Below are 17899 nucleotides of genomic sequence, written 5' to 3' on the forward strand. Positions count from 1 at the left end.
CGTGACGTATTGGGCTGAATCCACTACCCCCTGCAGTTTCTTACGTTCCTGTGCATTTGAATTGCCGTACCAGACCATGACGCAGCCAGTGAGGATACTTTCGACAGTACATATGCACAAGTTTGTTAGAGTGTTCGGTGACAAACCGAACCTCCTTAACCTTTTAACGAAGTAAAAGCATCTCCATGCGGGAGGGATTTTCAGGAGGGAGTGAGACAAGTGAGGAAGGATGAGGCAAGAAACTAATTAAAATATCATCTGATTTCCTTGGCTCAGAGTGGAAAGCTATACCAAATATTAAAGATCACCACTGGTCACACACCCACATACCTCCTTCTAAACCTGCAACACAGCCCCGGTCCTTACCTCGGCCAGTTGGTGCCAGTGTGCCACTGGTTTGCGGGGGTAGCTGAGCATTTCACTCCAGTGATCACGTCCCAGTCTCTCGGCATCATTCCCCACACGACACACACCGATGACCTCATTGTGACCTACGCTGTGAAAAATTTGCCATAATAATTTTCCTTAAAAAGCCCAAACAGGAATCGTGTCTCGAACAAACAGAAGAGGAAGACTCTTCTAACTTCAGTGCAAGGTTTGGGTCTGCAATATGTCTGTTTTGTTCCTATGGGCATTGTTTCGGTGTTGGATGCATGGATTTGTGTGGGAAATTACCCAGGGTGGCATATTGGGAAGGGAATTAGTGAGGCACAAATAATTCAAGATATTCAGATAAATATTCATATAAATGCGAGGTGTTGGAGCAACCAGGGCAGGACTTAAACAGTAAACAGCAGGGCACTGGGGAGTGTTGTAGAAGAGAGACTTAGGAGTGCAGGTACATAGTTCCCTGAAAGTGATGGCACAGGTAGACAGGGTGGTGAAGAAGGCTTTTGGCACGCTGGCTTTCATCGGTACAGGAGTTGGGACACCATGTTACAGCTGTAGAAATCATTGGTAAGGCCACATTTGGAGCACTGTGTGCAGTCTGGTCAGCCTGTTATAGGAAGGATGCCATTAAACTGGAGAGGGTTCTAAATAGATTTGAGGATGCTACCAGGACTGGAGGGCTTGAGTTATAAGGAGAGGTTGGATAGGCTGGGACTGTTTTCCCTGGAGCGAAGGAGGCTGAGGGGTGACCTTAGAGAGGTTTATAAAACCAGAAGGGGCACAGATAAGGTGAATGGTTACAGTCTTTTCCCCAGGGTAGGGGAGTCTAATACTGGAGGGCATAGATTTAAGGTGAGAGGGGAAAGATTTAAAAAGGACCTGAGGGGTAACCTTTTCACACAGAGGGTGGTGAGTACATGGAATGAGCAGCCATAGGAAGTGGTAGAGACGGGTACAATTATGACATTTAAAAGACATTTGGACAGGTACATGGATAGGAAAGGGTTAGAGGGATATTGGCCAAATGCAGGCAAATGGGACTAGCTCAGGTAGGCATCTTTGTCAGCACAGACGAGTTGGGCCGAAGGGCCTGTCTCCGTGCTGTTTAACTCTATGACTCTGCATGCAGTGGAGGAAGACCATGGTGGCTTGATTTGACTCCAGATTGCCAATTTGAGTTTAATGCACTGTCTTATGGCCTCCCCTAACATCGCACCACTCAGCATGTGTTTTATTGCAGGAGAGACCACTCCTCCCAACATTGGTTGAAAGAATTGTCAACTATCTCCAGGTTGATTGCCTGCTGCAGACTATTGCTCTAAACATGAGGGGAGTTATCTTAGGTTTCGCTGAGGTTTCTGAAATCTGCAGTGGGTAGTGCAGCAAGGACAAAAGATCTTTGATTTGCTCACTTTTAATCAGGATGTTGCCTGGATTGGAGGACTTTAGTTATGGGGAGAAATTGGACAGGCTGGGCTTATTTTCCCTGGAGCGAAGGAGGCTGAGGGGAGACCTGAGGGAAACGTATAAGATTATGAGAGGCAGAGACAGGGTAGAGAGTCAAAGTCTTTCTCCTGTGGTCGGGGTATCAAAATTCAGAGGGCATAGGTTGAAGGTGAGAGGAAGGAGCTTTAAAGGGGATCTGAGGGGGTCAGTTTTTTACACAGAAAGTGGGTGATACCTGGAACGTGCTGCCAGAGAAGATACTGGAGTCAGATACAATCACTATGCTTAAGAGGGATTTAGACAGGCACTTCAATAAGCAAGGCTTAGAAGGATACGGTGCAGGCAAATGGGATTAGTGTAGATGGACATAAGGGTAGGCAGAATGGATCAGGGGAAGAGGAAATACGATGGGCACTGTACTAAGAATGACTTGCAGGGCTGTGGGAAAAGAGCAGGGAATGAGACTGTTGAATGAGAGAGTCATGAACAAGAGGCAAGATAAGGGGCTGGTCATTTAAAACTGAGGTGGGTAGAAGTTTGCCACGCAGGTCGATAGGGTGGTTAAGAAGGCGTGTGGAGTCTTGGCCTTAGTCGGGGTATTGAGTTCAAGAGCCGTGAGGTGATGTTGCAGCTCTATAGAACTCTGGTTAGACCACACTTGGAGTATTGTGTTCAGTTCTGGTCACCTCATTATAGGAAGGATGTGGAAGCTTTAGAGAGGGTGCAGAGGAGATTTACCAGGATGCTGCCTGGATTGGAGAGCATGTCTTATGAGGATAGGTTGAGCGAGCTAGGGCTTTTCTCTTTGGAGAGAAGGAGGATGAGAGGGGACTTGATAGAGGTGTACAAGATGATAAGAGGCATAGATCGAGTGGACAGTCAGAGACTTTTTCCTAGGACGACAATGACTAACACAAGGGGACATAATTTTAAGGTGATTGGAGGAAGGTATAAGGGGGATGTCAGGGGTAAGTTTTCTTACACAGAGAATGGTGGGTGTGTGGAACGCACTGCTGGCAGAGGTTGTGGGGGCAGATACATTAGGGATATTTAAGAGATTAGACACATGAATGATAGAGAAATGGGGAGCTATGTGGGAAGGGAGGGTTAGATAAATCTTAGAGCAGGATAAAATGTCGGCACAACATTGTGGGCTGAAGGGCCTGTACTGTGCTGTAGTGTTCTATGTTCTAAGTTTCTTCTCTCGGTGGGGGTGAACCTCTGGAATTCTCTGCCCCTGTGATGCAGGCCAGATCATTAGAGATATTTAAGGTGGAGCTAGATAAGTATGTGAACGATCGAGGAATTGAGGGCGATGGGGAACTGGCACATAAGAAGAGTTGAAGCCAGCGTAGATCAGTCATGATCATATTGAGCGACAGGGCAGGCTGAGAGGGGCCGAGTGGCCTACTCCTGCTCCTATTTTCTGACTGATGGGATCACTCTACCAGGAGCTGGTAAAAACTCACTGGGCCAAATGTTTGCTTCTCTGCTGTAACGGTTCTTTGAGTGGGAGAGAACCTGTGAATGGAAAAACGAATCGACTGAGACCTTCCCACAAGTTGAATTAAAGTCAAGGAATCATAGAACTGTACAGCAGAGAAACAGGCTCTTCGGCGAACCTCACCCATGCGGACCGTGATGTTTATCTATGCTAATCCCGTGTGCCTGCATTAGGCACATCCCTCCCCACATTTCCCATCCAAGTACCCGTCCAAATGCTCCTCGACGTTGTCTTTATATCCGCCTTCACCTCTGGCAGCTCCTTCCGGATATTCACCACCCTCTGTGTGAAAAACTTACCCCTTAGGTCTCCTTTAAATTCCCCCGCCCTCACCCATCTTCAACTCCCCCACCGTTGGAGAAAAAACTCTATCTCCCCTATCTTTGCCCCCAATAATTTTGTAAACCTCTGTAAGGTCAGTCAGGAATTGTCCAGAAAGCTGTTCTCCCATCTATTTATAAACAGGTATCTCACCGGTCATAATCCATGACGGCTATTAACAAGCTCACTTGGTCGATATTTTCGGGAGGGACATCAAACACTATTGCTTCGTTGTACACGGGGTTCAATGTGCTCCTCTTTGTCGATGTTTTTCTCTTCTTCAGCCTTCTCCCATCGCACATGAGGGAGATCTTCACGTATGGATCTGCGGGAACAACAGGAGAGTGAATGAGACTTCCTAATCCTCCCTGTGCACCACTGAACATCTTTGCCTCAACACAGCTCATCAGTACCCTCATGCCTGACCTTGCTAGCTCTAACCTCCAATCTTGCTGAGATATCACAGCCAGCCTCCACTTCCCACTCTCGTTGAACATTTTATTTATTTGGTCACAGGACCTGTGCGTCACAGGCAGCGCCAGCATTTTATTGTCCATCTCTGATTGCTTGTGACCTGAGGAACTTTAGAGTTGTTCATGGAGTCATTGAGTTATACAGGCCTTTTAGCCCAACTCGTCCATGCCAACTAATTGCCTTCCTGAATGAGTCGCATTTACCTGCGTTTGGCCCATAGCCCTCTAAACCTTTCCTATCCGTGTACCTGTCCAAATGTCTTTTAAACACTGTAATTGTACCCACCTCTACCACTTCCTCCAGCAGCTCGTTCCATATACCCACCATCCTCCGTGTGAAAAAAGTTGCCCCTCAGGTCCCCTTTAAATCCTTCCCCTCTCACCTTACATCTATGCCCTCTAGTTTTAGACTCCCCTTCTCTGGGAAAAAGACTGTCACCATCCACCTTATCTGTGCCCCTCTTGATTTTATAAACCTCTATCAGGTCACCCCTCAGCCTCCTTCGCTCCAGGGAAAACAGTCCCAGACTATCCAGCCTCTCCTCATAACTGAAACCCTCCAGTCCCGGTAACATCCTTGTGAACCTTTTCTGCATCTTCTCTGGGTTAATCACTTTGGTGGCACTGAGATCACACTGAGGTCCGACGAGGTAAAGACAGAAGAATAATGCAGAAAGTGCCCCCTGCTATAGGAAAGATGCCATTAAGCTGGAAAGAGCGCAGAGGAGATTTATGAGGATGTTGCCATGACTCGAGGGACTGAGTTATGGAGAGAGATTGAGCAGGTTGGGACCTTTTTCATTGGAGCTTAGGATGATATTACAGAGGTGTATAAAATCATAAGGGGCATAGATAGGGTGAATGCGCACAGTCTCTTTCCCAGGTTGGGGAATCAAGAACTAGAAGGCACAGGTTTAAGGTGAGAGGGGAGAGATTTAATAGGAACTTTTTCACCCAAAGGGTGGTGAGTATATGGAATGAGCTGCCAGAGGAAGTGGTTGAGACAGGTTCATTAACAACATTTAGAAGACACTTGGACAGGTGCATGGATGGGAAAGGTTCAGAGGGATACATAAGCAAATGGGACTAGCTACGATGGGCATCCTGGTCAGTATGGACACGTTGGGCTGAAGGGCCTGTTTCTGTGCTTTATGTCTCTATGACTAAAGTTATGCAGTGTTACATTTCGGTAGGAAGAATGCTGGATAACCTCAAGGACGCAATTCTAAAAGGGGAGCCGGAGGTGGAAATCTGTGGTAAGTTTGAAAGTGGCAGGGCATGTTGAGAAGGCGGTTAGATAATTGTATGGGGATTCAATGCTTAGAGTACAGGGACAAGGAATTTATGATGAACATCAAGATTTCTTTATTAGTCACATGTACATCGAAACACACAGTGAAATGCATCTTTTGCGTAGAGCGTTCTGGGGGCAGCCCGCAAGTGTCACCACTTTTCCGGCGCCAACATAGCACGCCCACAACTTCCTAACCCGTACGTGTTTGGAATGTGGGAGGAAACCGGAGCACCCGGAGGAAACACAGACAGACACGGGGAGGACGTACAAACTCCTTACAGACAGTGGCCAGAATTGAACCCGGGTCACTGGCGCTGTAATAGTGTTATGCTAACCGCTACACTACCGTGCCTGCTCCTTTCTAAAACCTGGTCCAGCCACAACTGGAGGATTGTGTCCATCCACACATCAGGGACAATTCACAGAGACCAATTAACCTACTAACCCGCATGTTTTTGGAATGTGGGAGGAAACTGGAGAACTGGGGGAAACCCAAGCAGTCACAGTGAGAACGTGCAAACTCCACACAGACAGCACCGGAGGTCAGGATTGAACCCGGGTCACTGGAGCTGTGAGGCATCAACTCTACCAGCTGTGCCACAGTGCCACTCACATGTTTAAAATGATAAAAGGATATATGCAAAGTAGACGGAGAGAAACTGCTCCCATTGGGTAAGGAATCAAGAGACAGGGTACATGAAATAAAAGTTATGGCAGAAAACGTCAGGTGAAACTTCTTTTCTGCAGCAAATCATTAGGATATCAGATACAGGGTGATGTGGGGGCAGATTCTATTGTCATGTTCAAAAAGGAGTTGGATATGTACTTGTGAGGAAAATGGAGAGGGAGGGGATTATCTTACTTTGAGATAGTACCGTCTCAAAGGGCTGAACAGTCTCCTTCTGCGTTGCAACTTTTCTGAGATTCTGAGCCTCCCCGCCCCCCCCAGTGAAGGACACTGAGGAATCAGAAGTTTTTTGATATATCTGGCAATTCTGGAGCAAAGGAGGGCAGAGGTTTAAGGTGAGAGGGGAAGGATTTAAAGGGGACCTGAGCGGTAACATTTCCACACACAGAGTGATGGGGATGTGGAACGAGCTGCCGGAGGAGGTGGTAGAGGCAGGTACAATTACGATGTTTAAAAGACATTTGGACAGGTGCATGGGTAGGAAAGGTTTCGAGGGATATGGGCCAAACGCAGGCAAATGGGACTAGCTCAGGTGGGCAACTTGGTCATCATGGGTGAGTTGGGCCCTACAGTAGGCACGGTAGTGTAGCAGTTAGTGTAATGCTATTACAGCACCAGCGACCGGGGTTCAATTCCGGCCACTGTCTGTAAGGAGTTTGTACGTTCTCCCCGTGTCTGCGTGGGTTTCCTCTGGGTGCTCTGGTTTCCTCCCACATTCCAAAGGCGTATGGGTTAGGAAGTTGTGGGCATGCTGTGTTGGCGACGGAAGCGTGGCGACACTTGTTGGCTGCCTCCAGAACACTCTGCGCAAAAGATACATTTCACTGTGTGTTTCGATGTACATGTGACTAATAAAGAAATCTAATCTTATCTTACATTTTGGTGTCAGTCTCAGGGTTTGCTAAATCTTGGTAGCCAGTGGTGATATTCACTACTTGTTTAATAGTCTATTGGCAGCCTTGGTGGCTTTGACAGAAGTTTCTTTCTTAGTAACTGACTTGATCACATCAACAGCCACTGTCTGTCTCATATCACGGACAGCAAAGCGACCAAGAGGTGGATATTTAGGAAAGCTCTTGACACATGTGGGCTTAGTTGGAATCATGTCAACAATGGCTGCATCTCCTGAATTCACAAATTTGGGGCTATCTTCCAACTTCTTGCCAGATCGGTGATCAATCTTCTCCTTCAGCTCATTAAACTGTTTACATGAATCTATGAACCTATGAATCTCTAAACCTTGCAGTTGTCTCTCTATAGAACATAGAACATTAAGCCTGTCCCAGCATTCAATATGACCATGGTTGACCTGAGCTCAAATTCTACCTCAATGGCTCACAGTTCTGGTTGTCCGTCCAATAATTTGAGCTCATCCAGGACCCTGCTGCCCATGTCCGAACTCACTTATCATCTGTCCTGTTGTAAAAAAAATAGGATAGCTGATAGATATGTGGTGATTCACAATCTTAGTTGTTGAAAGAAATGGAGCCACATTTATTAGAATTAAACCTGAAGCCTACAGTTAAGGCAATGTCAATGATAATAACTTATCCCTGCTAAGTGTGGGATGAGTTATTTACAAGCTGTTCAAGACCACAAGTGCAGTGAAACACAGCTGATGAACTTTGGAAAGGCAACTTTTCCAGCAAGCTGCCCCGGAGAGGGATCCCACAGGGGTCCCAAGAGAGAATCAGGGAGAAGATAAATTCGCAGAACCCAAATGAGAGCAAGAGAGACTGAGAGTGAGAGAGAAACTGAGAGTGAGAGCGAGATTGAGTAAGAGTGAGAGAGAAACCAAGAGAGAGACTGAAGCTGGGGAACAAATTGAGAAAATGACAAAGAGCATGAGAGGGAGGAGAGAGCTGGAAAGGGAGTGAGAGAGAGAGAGAGAGAGAGAGAGAGAGAGAGAGAGAGAGAGAGAGAGAGAGAGAGAGCAACAGACCTTGAGAAAGAAAGAGAGAGTGTGTGAGAGTGTGTGCGGGAGCAAGAAAGAGGGAGCAAAAAGAGTACGTGCGAGAGAGTGAATGCAAGATATAAGATTTAGAACGTAGAACACCACAGCACAGTACAGGCCCTTCGGCCCACAATGTTGTGCCGACCCTTTCCTCCCACATAGCCCCCTATTTTTCTATCATTCATGTGTCTATCTAAGGGTCTCTTAAATGTCCCTAATGTATCTGCCCCCACAACCTCTGCCGGCAGTGTGTTCCACGCACCCACCACTCTCTGTGTAAAAAACTTACCCCTGACATCCCCCTTATACCTTCCTCCAATCACCTTAAAATTACGTCCCCTCATGTTAGCCATTGTCGCCCTGGGAAAAAGTCTCTGACTGTCCACTCGATCTATGCCTCTTATCATCTTGTTCACCTCTATCAAGTCACCTCTCATCCTCCTTCTCTCCAAAGAGAAAAGCCCGAGCTCACTAAGGGATTTGTGGTCCCTTAGTTGACTGCCCAGTGAATATTTTACTTGCGATTTTGTAATTATTTCTTCTTGATAAACCAATTAATCCCTCATTATTTCTTAAACATCTGGGTAAACTGTGACCTTTGAGGCAAGTTAAAACCTTACACTGTTTTCCCATCACCCCTGTGCTGACCTTCACTGGTTACTGGTTAAGCAGTGAACTCAGTTTTAAAATCCACATCAATGTTCAAAAAAATCCCTCCATTATCACAACCCGTTCTACCTCACCAGCCCTCTCAGAGGGGGGTGAATCTCTGGAATTCTCTGCCCCTGAAGGTGGTTTAGGCTGGATCATTGCATAGATTTAAGATGGAGATAGATAGATAAATGTTCAAAGATCGAGGGTTATAGAGAACTGGCACAGAAGAGGCCAGTGTAGATCAGCAGACTTGAGGGACTGAGTGACCTACTCCCACTTCTATTTTCTTGAACCATCTTCACACTCCTACAGTTGCAGACTTTTGCTCATTGCTTCGGCAGTGACAGTCATGTCTTCAGCTACCTGGGCCCTAAGCTCTGGAACTACCTCCCAAAACCTCTGCACCTCTATTTCTATCATTAGGATGTTCTTCTAAACCCCAATGTTTGTCCAAGCTTTCTTGTTAACCATTCTAACATGTGTCTTGCTGTCAAATTTTGTTTGCTAGCCCTAGGGCAGGCATGGTAGTGTAGCGGTTAGAGTAACGCTTTACAGCGCCAGCGACCCGGGTTCAAATCTGGCCGCTGTCTGTAAGGAGTTTGTACGTTCTCCCCGGAATGTGTGGGTTTCCTCCGGATGCTCCGGTTTCCTCCCACATTCCAAAGACATACGGGTTAGGGAGTTGTGGGCATGCTATGTTGGCGCCGGAAGCATGGCGGTACTTGCCGGCTGCCCCCAGAACACTCGACGCAAAATGATGTATTTCACTGTGTGTTTCGATGTACATGTGACTAATAAAGAAATCTTATCTTATCTTATTAAGCACCTCATGACATTGTGCTCTGTTAAAGGCACCGCATCAAGTTGTTGTATCGGCTGCAGAGGATTTTCCTGCTCGTGGTTTCTGATGGTGGGAATGCTTACCAGATGCCCCAGTTATGTCCATGGCCTTGAGGTTGCGTGCCTTGATGACAGTGATGGTGAGCCTGCCGGCAGTGGGGAGGTAGCACAGTGAGAACATCAAGTCTCCGAGATCCACGTTTTCCTAAAGTACGAGAAGCAAAGTTGAACATGGCCCTCCTCGGTATGACATGCACTTTGAAACAAACGTCCAGCTCCAACGGTAGACCTCTCACTGCCTTGGGATCAATAGCTGCCTACCTGTGGGGCCAGAAGGGCCCTGGCGCTTTTCTCCTGAAGGACCCCAGTTCCCAGATGTTTCCCACAGGCTACCAGCTGTTCTCACACAATGGCTTTGACAGCTGGTCCCCGTTCCTACACACATGGACTCATGGCGTGATCAGAGGCATGGACGTCAATGAGGTTCCTGGCATCCAGTAACACTTAGAACACAGAACAGTACAGCACAGGAACAGGACCTTCAGCCCACGATTTCTACCCCAAACACGATGCCAAATTAAACTAAATCTCTTCTGTCTGCACATGATCCATATCCTTCCATTCCCTGCATATTCATGTGTCTATCCAACAGCCTCTTAAATGCCATTATTGTATCTGCTTCCACCACAATCCCTGGCAGCCCGTCCCAGCCACCCACCACTCTCTGTGTAAAGAAACTTGCCCTGCACATCTCCTTTAAACTTTCCCCCTCTCACCTTAAATTCATGTCCTCTAGTACTTAACATTTCTACCCTGGGAAAAGATTCTGACTGTTGACCCTATCTATGCCTCTCATAATTTTATAAACCTCTATCAGGTCTCCCCTCAGGCTCCAACAGTCCAGAGAAAACAACCCAAGTTTGTCCAAACTCCCCTTATAGCTCATACCCTCTAATCCAGGCAGCATCCTGCTAAACCTCCTCTGCACCCTTTCCAAAGCGTCCACATCCTTCCTGTGATTGGGTGACCAGAATTGCACACAATATTACAAGTGCGGCCAAATTAGACTTTTGTAAGCTGCTTGGAACAAATTAAAAAATAAAAAACACTATCAAAAAATTGCAAGTTCTAAAAAAGATACTCACATAAAACACACACACACAGAACCCAACAATTAAATAATGAAAACAAACTACTTACCTCCTCAATCTAAGGGCTGATATCTTCCTTTTACTTTAAAGGGAATGACCCTACCAGCTCTGGATTTAGCCTGATATCGTTTTCCCAGCCAGAGAGTCGGAAAGCCTGCAGAAGTTGACTCTCCATGCTTACTTCCATGGGAATTCACCTGAGCATCTCGTGGACATCTCAGTTGGCGGGACTTAGGAGCAAGATAGTCCCACCAACTCAGGTCAACGCCAGCACTGGACACCGGGACTTGCGTGCAGATTGCCTGGTAAATCCCGGAATTAGCTCCAGTGCTGGGCAGATTTTTTATGTGAGTTGTGAGATTTCTCCATCGATGTAAGGGGAAAGTGCACAGTTAATGGCAGGACATTTAACAACATTGATGTACAGAGGGATCTTGGGTTGCAAGTCCATAGCTCCCTGAAAGTGCCACGCAAGTTGATAGGGTGATGAAGAAGGTGTTTGGCATGTTTGCCTTCACTGGTCAGAGCATTGAGTATAAGAGTCAGGAAGTCATGTTGCAGCTGTTTAAAATTTTGGTTTGGCCACACTTGGAGTATTGTGTGCAGTTCTGGTTGCCTCATGTGGAGGATTAGGAGAGGGTACAGAAGAGGTTCACCAGGATGCTGCCTGGATTAGAGGGTATGAGTTATAAGCAGAAGTTGGACAAACTTGGGTTGTTTTCTCTGGAGTTTCAGAGGCTGACGGGAGACCTGATAGAAGTTTATCAAATTATGAGAGGCAGAGATAGGGGAGACTGTCAGAGTCATTTTCCCAAAATAGAAATGTCAAATACTGAAGAACATGCATTTAAAGTAAGAGGGGAAAAGTCTAAAGGAGATGTGTGGGGCAAGATTTTTACACAAAGAGTGGTGGGTGTCTGGAACGGGCTGCCAGGAGCAGCGATGGAGCAGATACAATGGGGACATTTAAGAGGGTTTTAGACAGACGCGTGAACATGCAGGGAATGGAGGGATGTGGATCACATACAGGCAGAAGAGATTTAGTTTAATTTGGCATTGTGTTTGACACAGACATCGTGGGCCGAAGGGCCTGTTCCTGTGCTGTACTGTTCTGTGTTCTATGTTCTATTCAAGAATCACACTGTCTGTTATATTCATTTGCTTTTTTGATTCTTTATCTAACCACTGACAGAAAGGTTGACAAGTAGACCACTCAATATTCATAAATCAAGTTATAAAGGAAGTGAAGCCGAAAGGTAGAAGGTAGAAGTTTATTACGATCTATCCACCTCATCCACTGTTAGCTGTTCAGGGTCTCTTAGGAAAATCATTTTGCTTTTGTTAGATCATTTCAAAATAATTAAGTACCTCATTGCTGAGGTAACTCATTGTACTGCTTTCACATTGCTAACAAAATCTGGGTGCTGCTGTTCACCCAGGAAAGTTAAGAGCTCTCTTGCTCCCCCATATATTTCTTTATTCTCCCTTTTCTCTTCATGGCAAGATGATGTCAGGTTCCTCATTGCCAGAAGTGAACCATAGAACCATAGAACTCTACAGCACAGAAAACAGGACATTCGGCCCTTCTAGTCTGTGCTGAAAGTTTATTCCGCTAGTCCCATTGACCTGCACCCAGCCCATAACCCTCCAGACCACTCCCATCCATGTATTTATTCAATTTATTCTTAAAACTTAAGAGCGAGCTCGCATTTACCACGTCAGGGCAGCCCGTTCCACACTCCCACCACTCTCTGAGTGAAGAAGTTCCCCCGAAACCTTTCCCCTTTCACTCTAAAGCCATGCCCTCTCGTACTTATCTCTCCTAATCTAGGTGGAAAGAGCCTACTCGAATTAACTCTGTCTATACCCCTCATAATTTTGTAAACCTCTATCAAATCTCCCCTCATTCTTCTATACTCCAAGGAATAAAGTCCTAACCTGTTCAATATTTACCTGTAACTCAACTCCTGAAGACCTGGCAACATTCCAGTAAGTCTTCTCTGCACTCTTTCAATCTTACTGATATCCTTCCTATAGTTAGGAAACCAGAACTGTGCACAATCCTCCAAATTTGGCCTCACCAATGTCTTAGCCAAGTTTAGGTTGGTATAACACACAAGTAAGGAGGTGGTTGGTCCATGCCATGTTAGTGATACATGCATACTCGTGAGAAACTTGTTTTCACTCCTGATCATTGCTACAGAGAATTTTGAGGAAGCCAAAAATTATCCATTGCAACCAACACAGTGACTAATGCAAGCAAAGATTATTGTGTTCATACTTCATCAGAACATAAATGCTCCTTTATTGCAAACCACACTCCATGACTAAGAATGAATAATCAGATGCAGTGTGAAACCGGAGCTTTATTTATGATTGTTTTATTTTAGCGTTACAACAGTTTTCCCCTTCCATCTTCCAAAAGAAAAGGATCCCGTGACTCTGCTTTGAAGAGGATTTAAGATAAGATTTCTTTATTAGTCACGTGTACATCGAAACACACAGTGAAATGCATCTTTGCGTAGAGTGTTCTGGGGGCAGCCCGCAAGTGTCGCCACGCTTCCGGCGCCGACATAGCACGCCCACAACTTCCTAACCTGTACATCTTTGGAACGTGGGAGAAAAACCGGAGCACCCGGAGGAAACCCACGCAGTCACGGGGAGAACGTACAAACTCCTTACAGACAGCAGCCAGAATTGAACCCAGGTCGCTGGCGCTGTAATAGTGTTATGCTAACTGCTACACTACCATGCCTGCATGAATGCTGCCAGGACTCGAGGGCCTGAGTTATAGCGAGAGGTCGGACAGGCTAGGACTTTATTCCTTGGAATGTAGAAAACTGAGGGGTGACCTTATAGAGGTATATAAAATCTTGAGGGGCATAGATAGGGTGAATGCACTCAGTCTTTTTCCCAGGGAAAGGGAACTAAAAACTAAAGGGCGTAAGTTTAAGATAAGTGGGGAAAATTTTAAAATGACCTGAGGGGCAACTTCTTCACGCAGAGGGTGGTGTGTGTACGGAATAAGCTGCCAGGTGGAGTGGTTGAGGCAGGTACAGCAAGAAGATTTAAGACATTTGGATAAGTACATGGCTAGGAAAGGTTTCGAGGGATATGGGCCAAATGCGGGCAAATGGGACGAGCTTAAGTACGCACCTTGGTCAGCATGGACAAGTTGGCCTGAAGGGCCTGTTTCCGTGCTGTATTACTCTTTGACTCTATGACTCCAAGAGTAATTTTCCTCATTATCTCACCAGCTTTTATTCCCCAGTCAACATCACTTATATGCCCTGACTTTTGTGGGATCTTGCTGTGTGCATAATTATGTCACTTCACTTCTCTTGCCTTAGGACAGTGGCTGCACATCCCAGGAAAATTCATTGGCTTCGGGGAAGGTGAAGGATGCAATATAAATGCATGTGTGTTCCTTTTATAATCACTGACATTAGGGATAAATTCCAACAAGTCTTATGATGACAGATTGAGTGAGCTGGGGCTTTTCTCTTTGGAGAGGAGGAGGATGAGAGGTGACTTGACAGAGGTGTACAAGAGGCATAGATCAAGTGGACAGTCAGAGACTTTTTTCCCAGGGTGACAATGGCTAACACGAGGAGGCATAATTTTAAGGTGATTGGAGGAAGGTATAAGGGGGATGTCAGGGGTAACTTTTTTACACAGAGAGTGGTGGGTGCGTGGAACGCACTGCCGGCAGAGGTTGTGGGGGCAGATACATTAGGGACATTTAAGAGACTCTTAGATAGACACATGAATGACAGAGAAATGGGAGGGAAGGGTTAACATTTGGGAGGGGAGGGTTAGATAGATATCAGAGCAGGATAAAATGTCAGCACAACATTGTGGGCCGAAGGGCTTGTACTGTGCTGTAGCGTTCTATATTCTATGTTAAGTACAATTTTGTTCACATTTTCATTCAATGGGTCTGGCTAATGGGCCAATCAGTAGATGAATGCATTTTTTGAATAAAATAGATATTTACTCTTTCCTGGGTTCCTCCAAACCCAGCACTTGTTGCTCATTTCTAATTGTGCATGAGTAGATGTTGGTGAGATGCTTCTTTGAACCAGTCTGTCAAAGAGTCATAGCATTGTACGGCACAGAAACAGGCCCTTCAGCCCACCATGTCTATACCAACTATTGTACTTATCTATACGAGTCCTATTTACCCACGTTTGGTCCCCAGCCTTCTAGGCCTCACGATTCAAGTGCTTGCCTAGATGCTTCTTAAACATGAGAGTCTTTCTCTCTACCACCTCCTGAGGCAGTTTGCAATCACTTTCTGAGTGAAAAAATTCCTCTAAACTTCCTATCCCTCAGCTTGTACCTATGCCATCTTGTTTCAGACACTCCCACCTACAATCTACCCCAGCTACCCCTCTCGTCAGTCTGGTGAATGTCCTCCACATTGCTCTTAGGGAGGGATTTCCTGGATTTAGACTCATCAATGATGCCCGACTGGCGATATATTTCCTAATCAGGATGGTGTGCAGCTTGGAGGGAGACCTGCAAATCGAGGTGTCCTCATGTACCTCCTGCTCCTGCCCTGTTTAGTGGTAGAGGTTGCCGGCTTGGGAGCAGAGCTTTGATTGATAAATGTTCATTTATTCTCTATCGACTAAGAATTCTGAGTAAAGTATGCAAAACCAACATTATTTCAACACTCCTGATGCAGGGTTTTGACCTGAAACGTCAACAGTTCCTTTCCCCCACCACCACCCACCCCCCCACAGATGCTGCTCAACCCACTGAGTTCCTCCAGCAGACCGTGTGTTGCTCCAGATTCCAGCGTCTGAAGTCTCTTGTGTCGTTACTTCAACACTTCAGCTCTCGCTAAGCAAATGCTTTCACACTGATTGCAGGTAGTCTCAAGTACTCACTACAGAGACTGTCCAAAACTCCTCTAATCATTATTTGCTTGGTAAGGGAGTGTGGATTATAAATGAAGTAAAATAAACCTAGTTTGCTCAGACAAGTGTGATACAATATACTTACAAGCCTATGCTAAGATACAAAAGCAGAAGTGACATACTGTCAGAAAAGCTTAAGTGAGAAAGCACTTTGGGATCAAGTTCAACATACTTACGATTCCTTTGGGACAAAATGTTCTGTGCCTGATTTCTTTGCCAATCTATTAAATCAATGTTGCCTGGATTGGGGAACATGCCTTATGAGAACAGGTTGAGTGAACTCGGCCTTTTCTCCTTGGAGCGACGGAGGATGAGGGGGGACCTGATAGAGGTGTATAAGAGGATGAGAGGCATTGATCGTGTGGATAGTCAGAGGCTTTTCCCCAGGACCGAAATGGTTGCCATAAGAAGACACAGGTTTAAGGTGCTGGGGAGTAGGTACAGAGGAGATGTCAGGGGTAAGTTTTTTACTCAGAGAGTGGTGAGTGTGTGGAATGGGCTGCCAGCAACGGTGGTGGAGGCGGATATGATAGGGTCTTTTAAGAGACTTTTGGATAGGTACATGGAGCTGAGAAAAATAGAGGGCTATGGGTAAGCCTAGTAATTTCTAAGGTAGGGACATGTTCGGCACAGCTTTGTGGGCTGAAGGGCCTGACTTGTGCTGTAGGCTTTCTATGTTACTATGTTTCTAATGTGCTTTTTTTGTGTGTGTTTTCCTACATGTGGAAACACTGTCTTTGTTCTTCTACCACTGGGCGTCTTCGTAATCTGATGAAGGGTCTGTCACCTGAAACAACTAACAATCTTCTAGAGACACTCGAGCAGCATCTGTGGGGAGGGGAAAGGAATTGTCGATATTATGGTTGAAACCCTGCATCAGGACTGAACTTTCACCTGAAACGTTACCTCCACAGATGCTGCCTGACCTGCTGAGTAGTTCCAGCATTTTCTGATTTAATTTCAGATGTCCAGCATCTGCAGTTTTGTTTTTAGAGTTTAATAATGCAGGACTTAGCTCAACCCCAAAGCCCCAACCTTCTCCGTTCAGGACTGAGAGAGTTAAACAGGTGAACCCAAAATGAATGATGAGGACGAACCAAGACTTTGCGTCCAAAGGATGACAGGCAGATGGGGAGAGAGTGAGAGAGTGAAGGGAAAGAGAGGGAGGGGAGGGAAGTTCAAGGAGAGAGTACAGTGCCAACTTCTTCCGGTGTCCGGTGCTGAGCTCTGGAGAAGATGCCTACAGAGCTTCCTCAGCCCTGGAAGCAGCACTCAAGTCTTTAACCATACAGATGGGAAAGGAGCGCTGGCGTGTAGTGACGTCAGACATAGTTCCCACACTGAATTAAACAACTGCTGGAAAACACTGGAGCAGGTGACACAAAGGATTCATTAAATAGTCAAATTCTACTGCATAGAACCATACAAGTGCAGAGCCTGTAGAAAGCAGTGCAGCAAACAGGTAGACGGGGTGGTGAAAGAGGCGTTTAGCACGCTGGCCTTCATCAGTCAGGCCATTGAATATAGGAGTTGGGACATTATGTTGCGGTTGTCCAAGTTGTTGGTGAGGCCGCACTTGGAGCACTGTGTACAGTGTTGGTCACCCTGTTCCAGGAAAGATGTGGTTAAACTGGAAAGGGCACAGAGAAGATTTACGAGGATGTTGCCAGGACCAGAGGGCCTGAGTTATAGGGAGAGGTTGGCCAGGCTAGGTCTTTATTAGAATTAGAATTAGAATTAGAACACAGTGCAGGCCCTTCGGCCCACAATGTTGTGCCGACATTTTATCCTGCTCTGAGATCTATCTAACCCTTCTCTCCCACATAGCCCCCTATTTTTCTATCATTCATGCGGCTATCTAAGAGTCTCTTAAATGTCCCTAATGTACCTGCCCCCACAACCTCTGCAGGCAGTGCGTTCCATGCACCCACCACTCTCTGTGTAAAAAACTTGCCCCTGACATCCCCCTTATACCTTCCTCCAATCACCTTAAAATTATGTCCCCTCGTGTTAGCCATTGCTTCCCTGGGAAAGAGTCTCTGACTGTCCTCTCGATCTATGCCTCTTATCATCTTGTACACCTGTCTATGTTTTGTTATGTTTTGCTATGTTTTGTCTTCATCTGTTTTTTGCAGAAGAAAATACCACTGATTTGCCACTCTCTTTTCTTCTCATTTCAGCCTTAAATGCTTTGCATCTTATTCTTAGACAGTGACCCTTTGTCCCAGAATCCATTGGCACTGGAAATATCTTGCCTGC

At 46.0% G+C, this 17899-nt stretch overlaps 1 protein-coding gene across 1 annotated transcript in view; it reads right to left on the reverse strand.

Annotated features, from left to right (window-relative positions):
* Window positions 1–336: 336 nt before the first annotated feature.
* Window positions 337–17899, reverse strand: part of syt9b (synaptotagmin IXb) — a 96004-nt gene continuing 78441 nt past the window's right edge. Inside the window, exons 4-6 of the mRNA XM_052029663.1 lie at window positions 9649–9769; window positions 3815–3986; window positions 337–496 (exon numbers count right to left, since the gene is read on the reverse strand). Coding sequence (XP_051885623.1) covers window positions 337–496; window positions 3815–3986; window positions 9649–9769 — 453 coding nt within the window. The remainder of the gene's footprint in view (window positions 497–3814; window positions 3987–9648; window positions 9770–17899) is intronic.

Source organism: Pristis pectinata, chromosome 14, assembly GCF_009764475.1.
Source record: "Pristis pectinata isolate sPriPec2 chromosome 14, sPriPec2.1.pri, whole genome shotgun sequence".
Lineage (NCBI taxonomy): Eukaryota > Metazoa > Chordata > Chondrichthyes > Rhinopristiformes > Pristidae > Pristis > Pristis pectinata.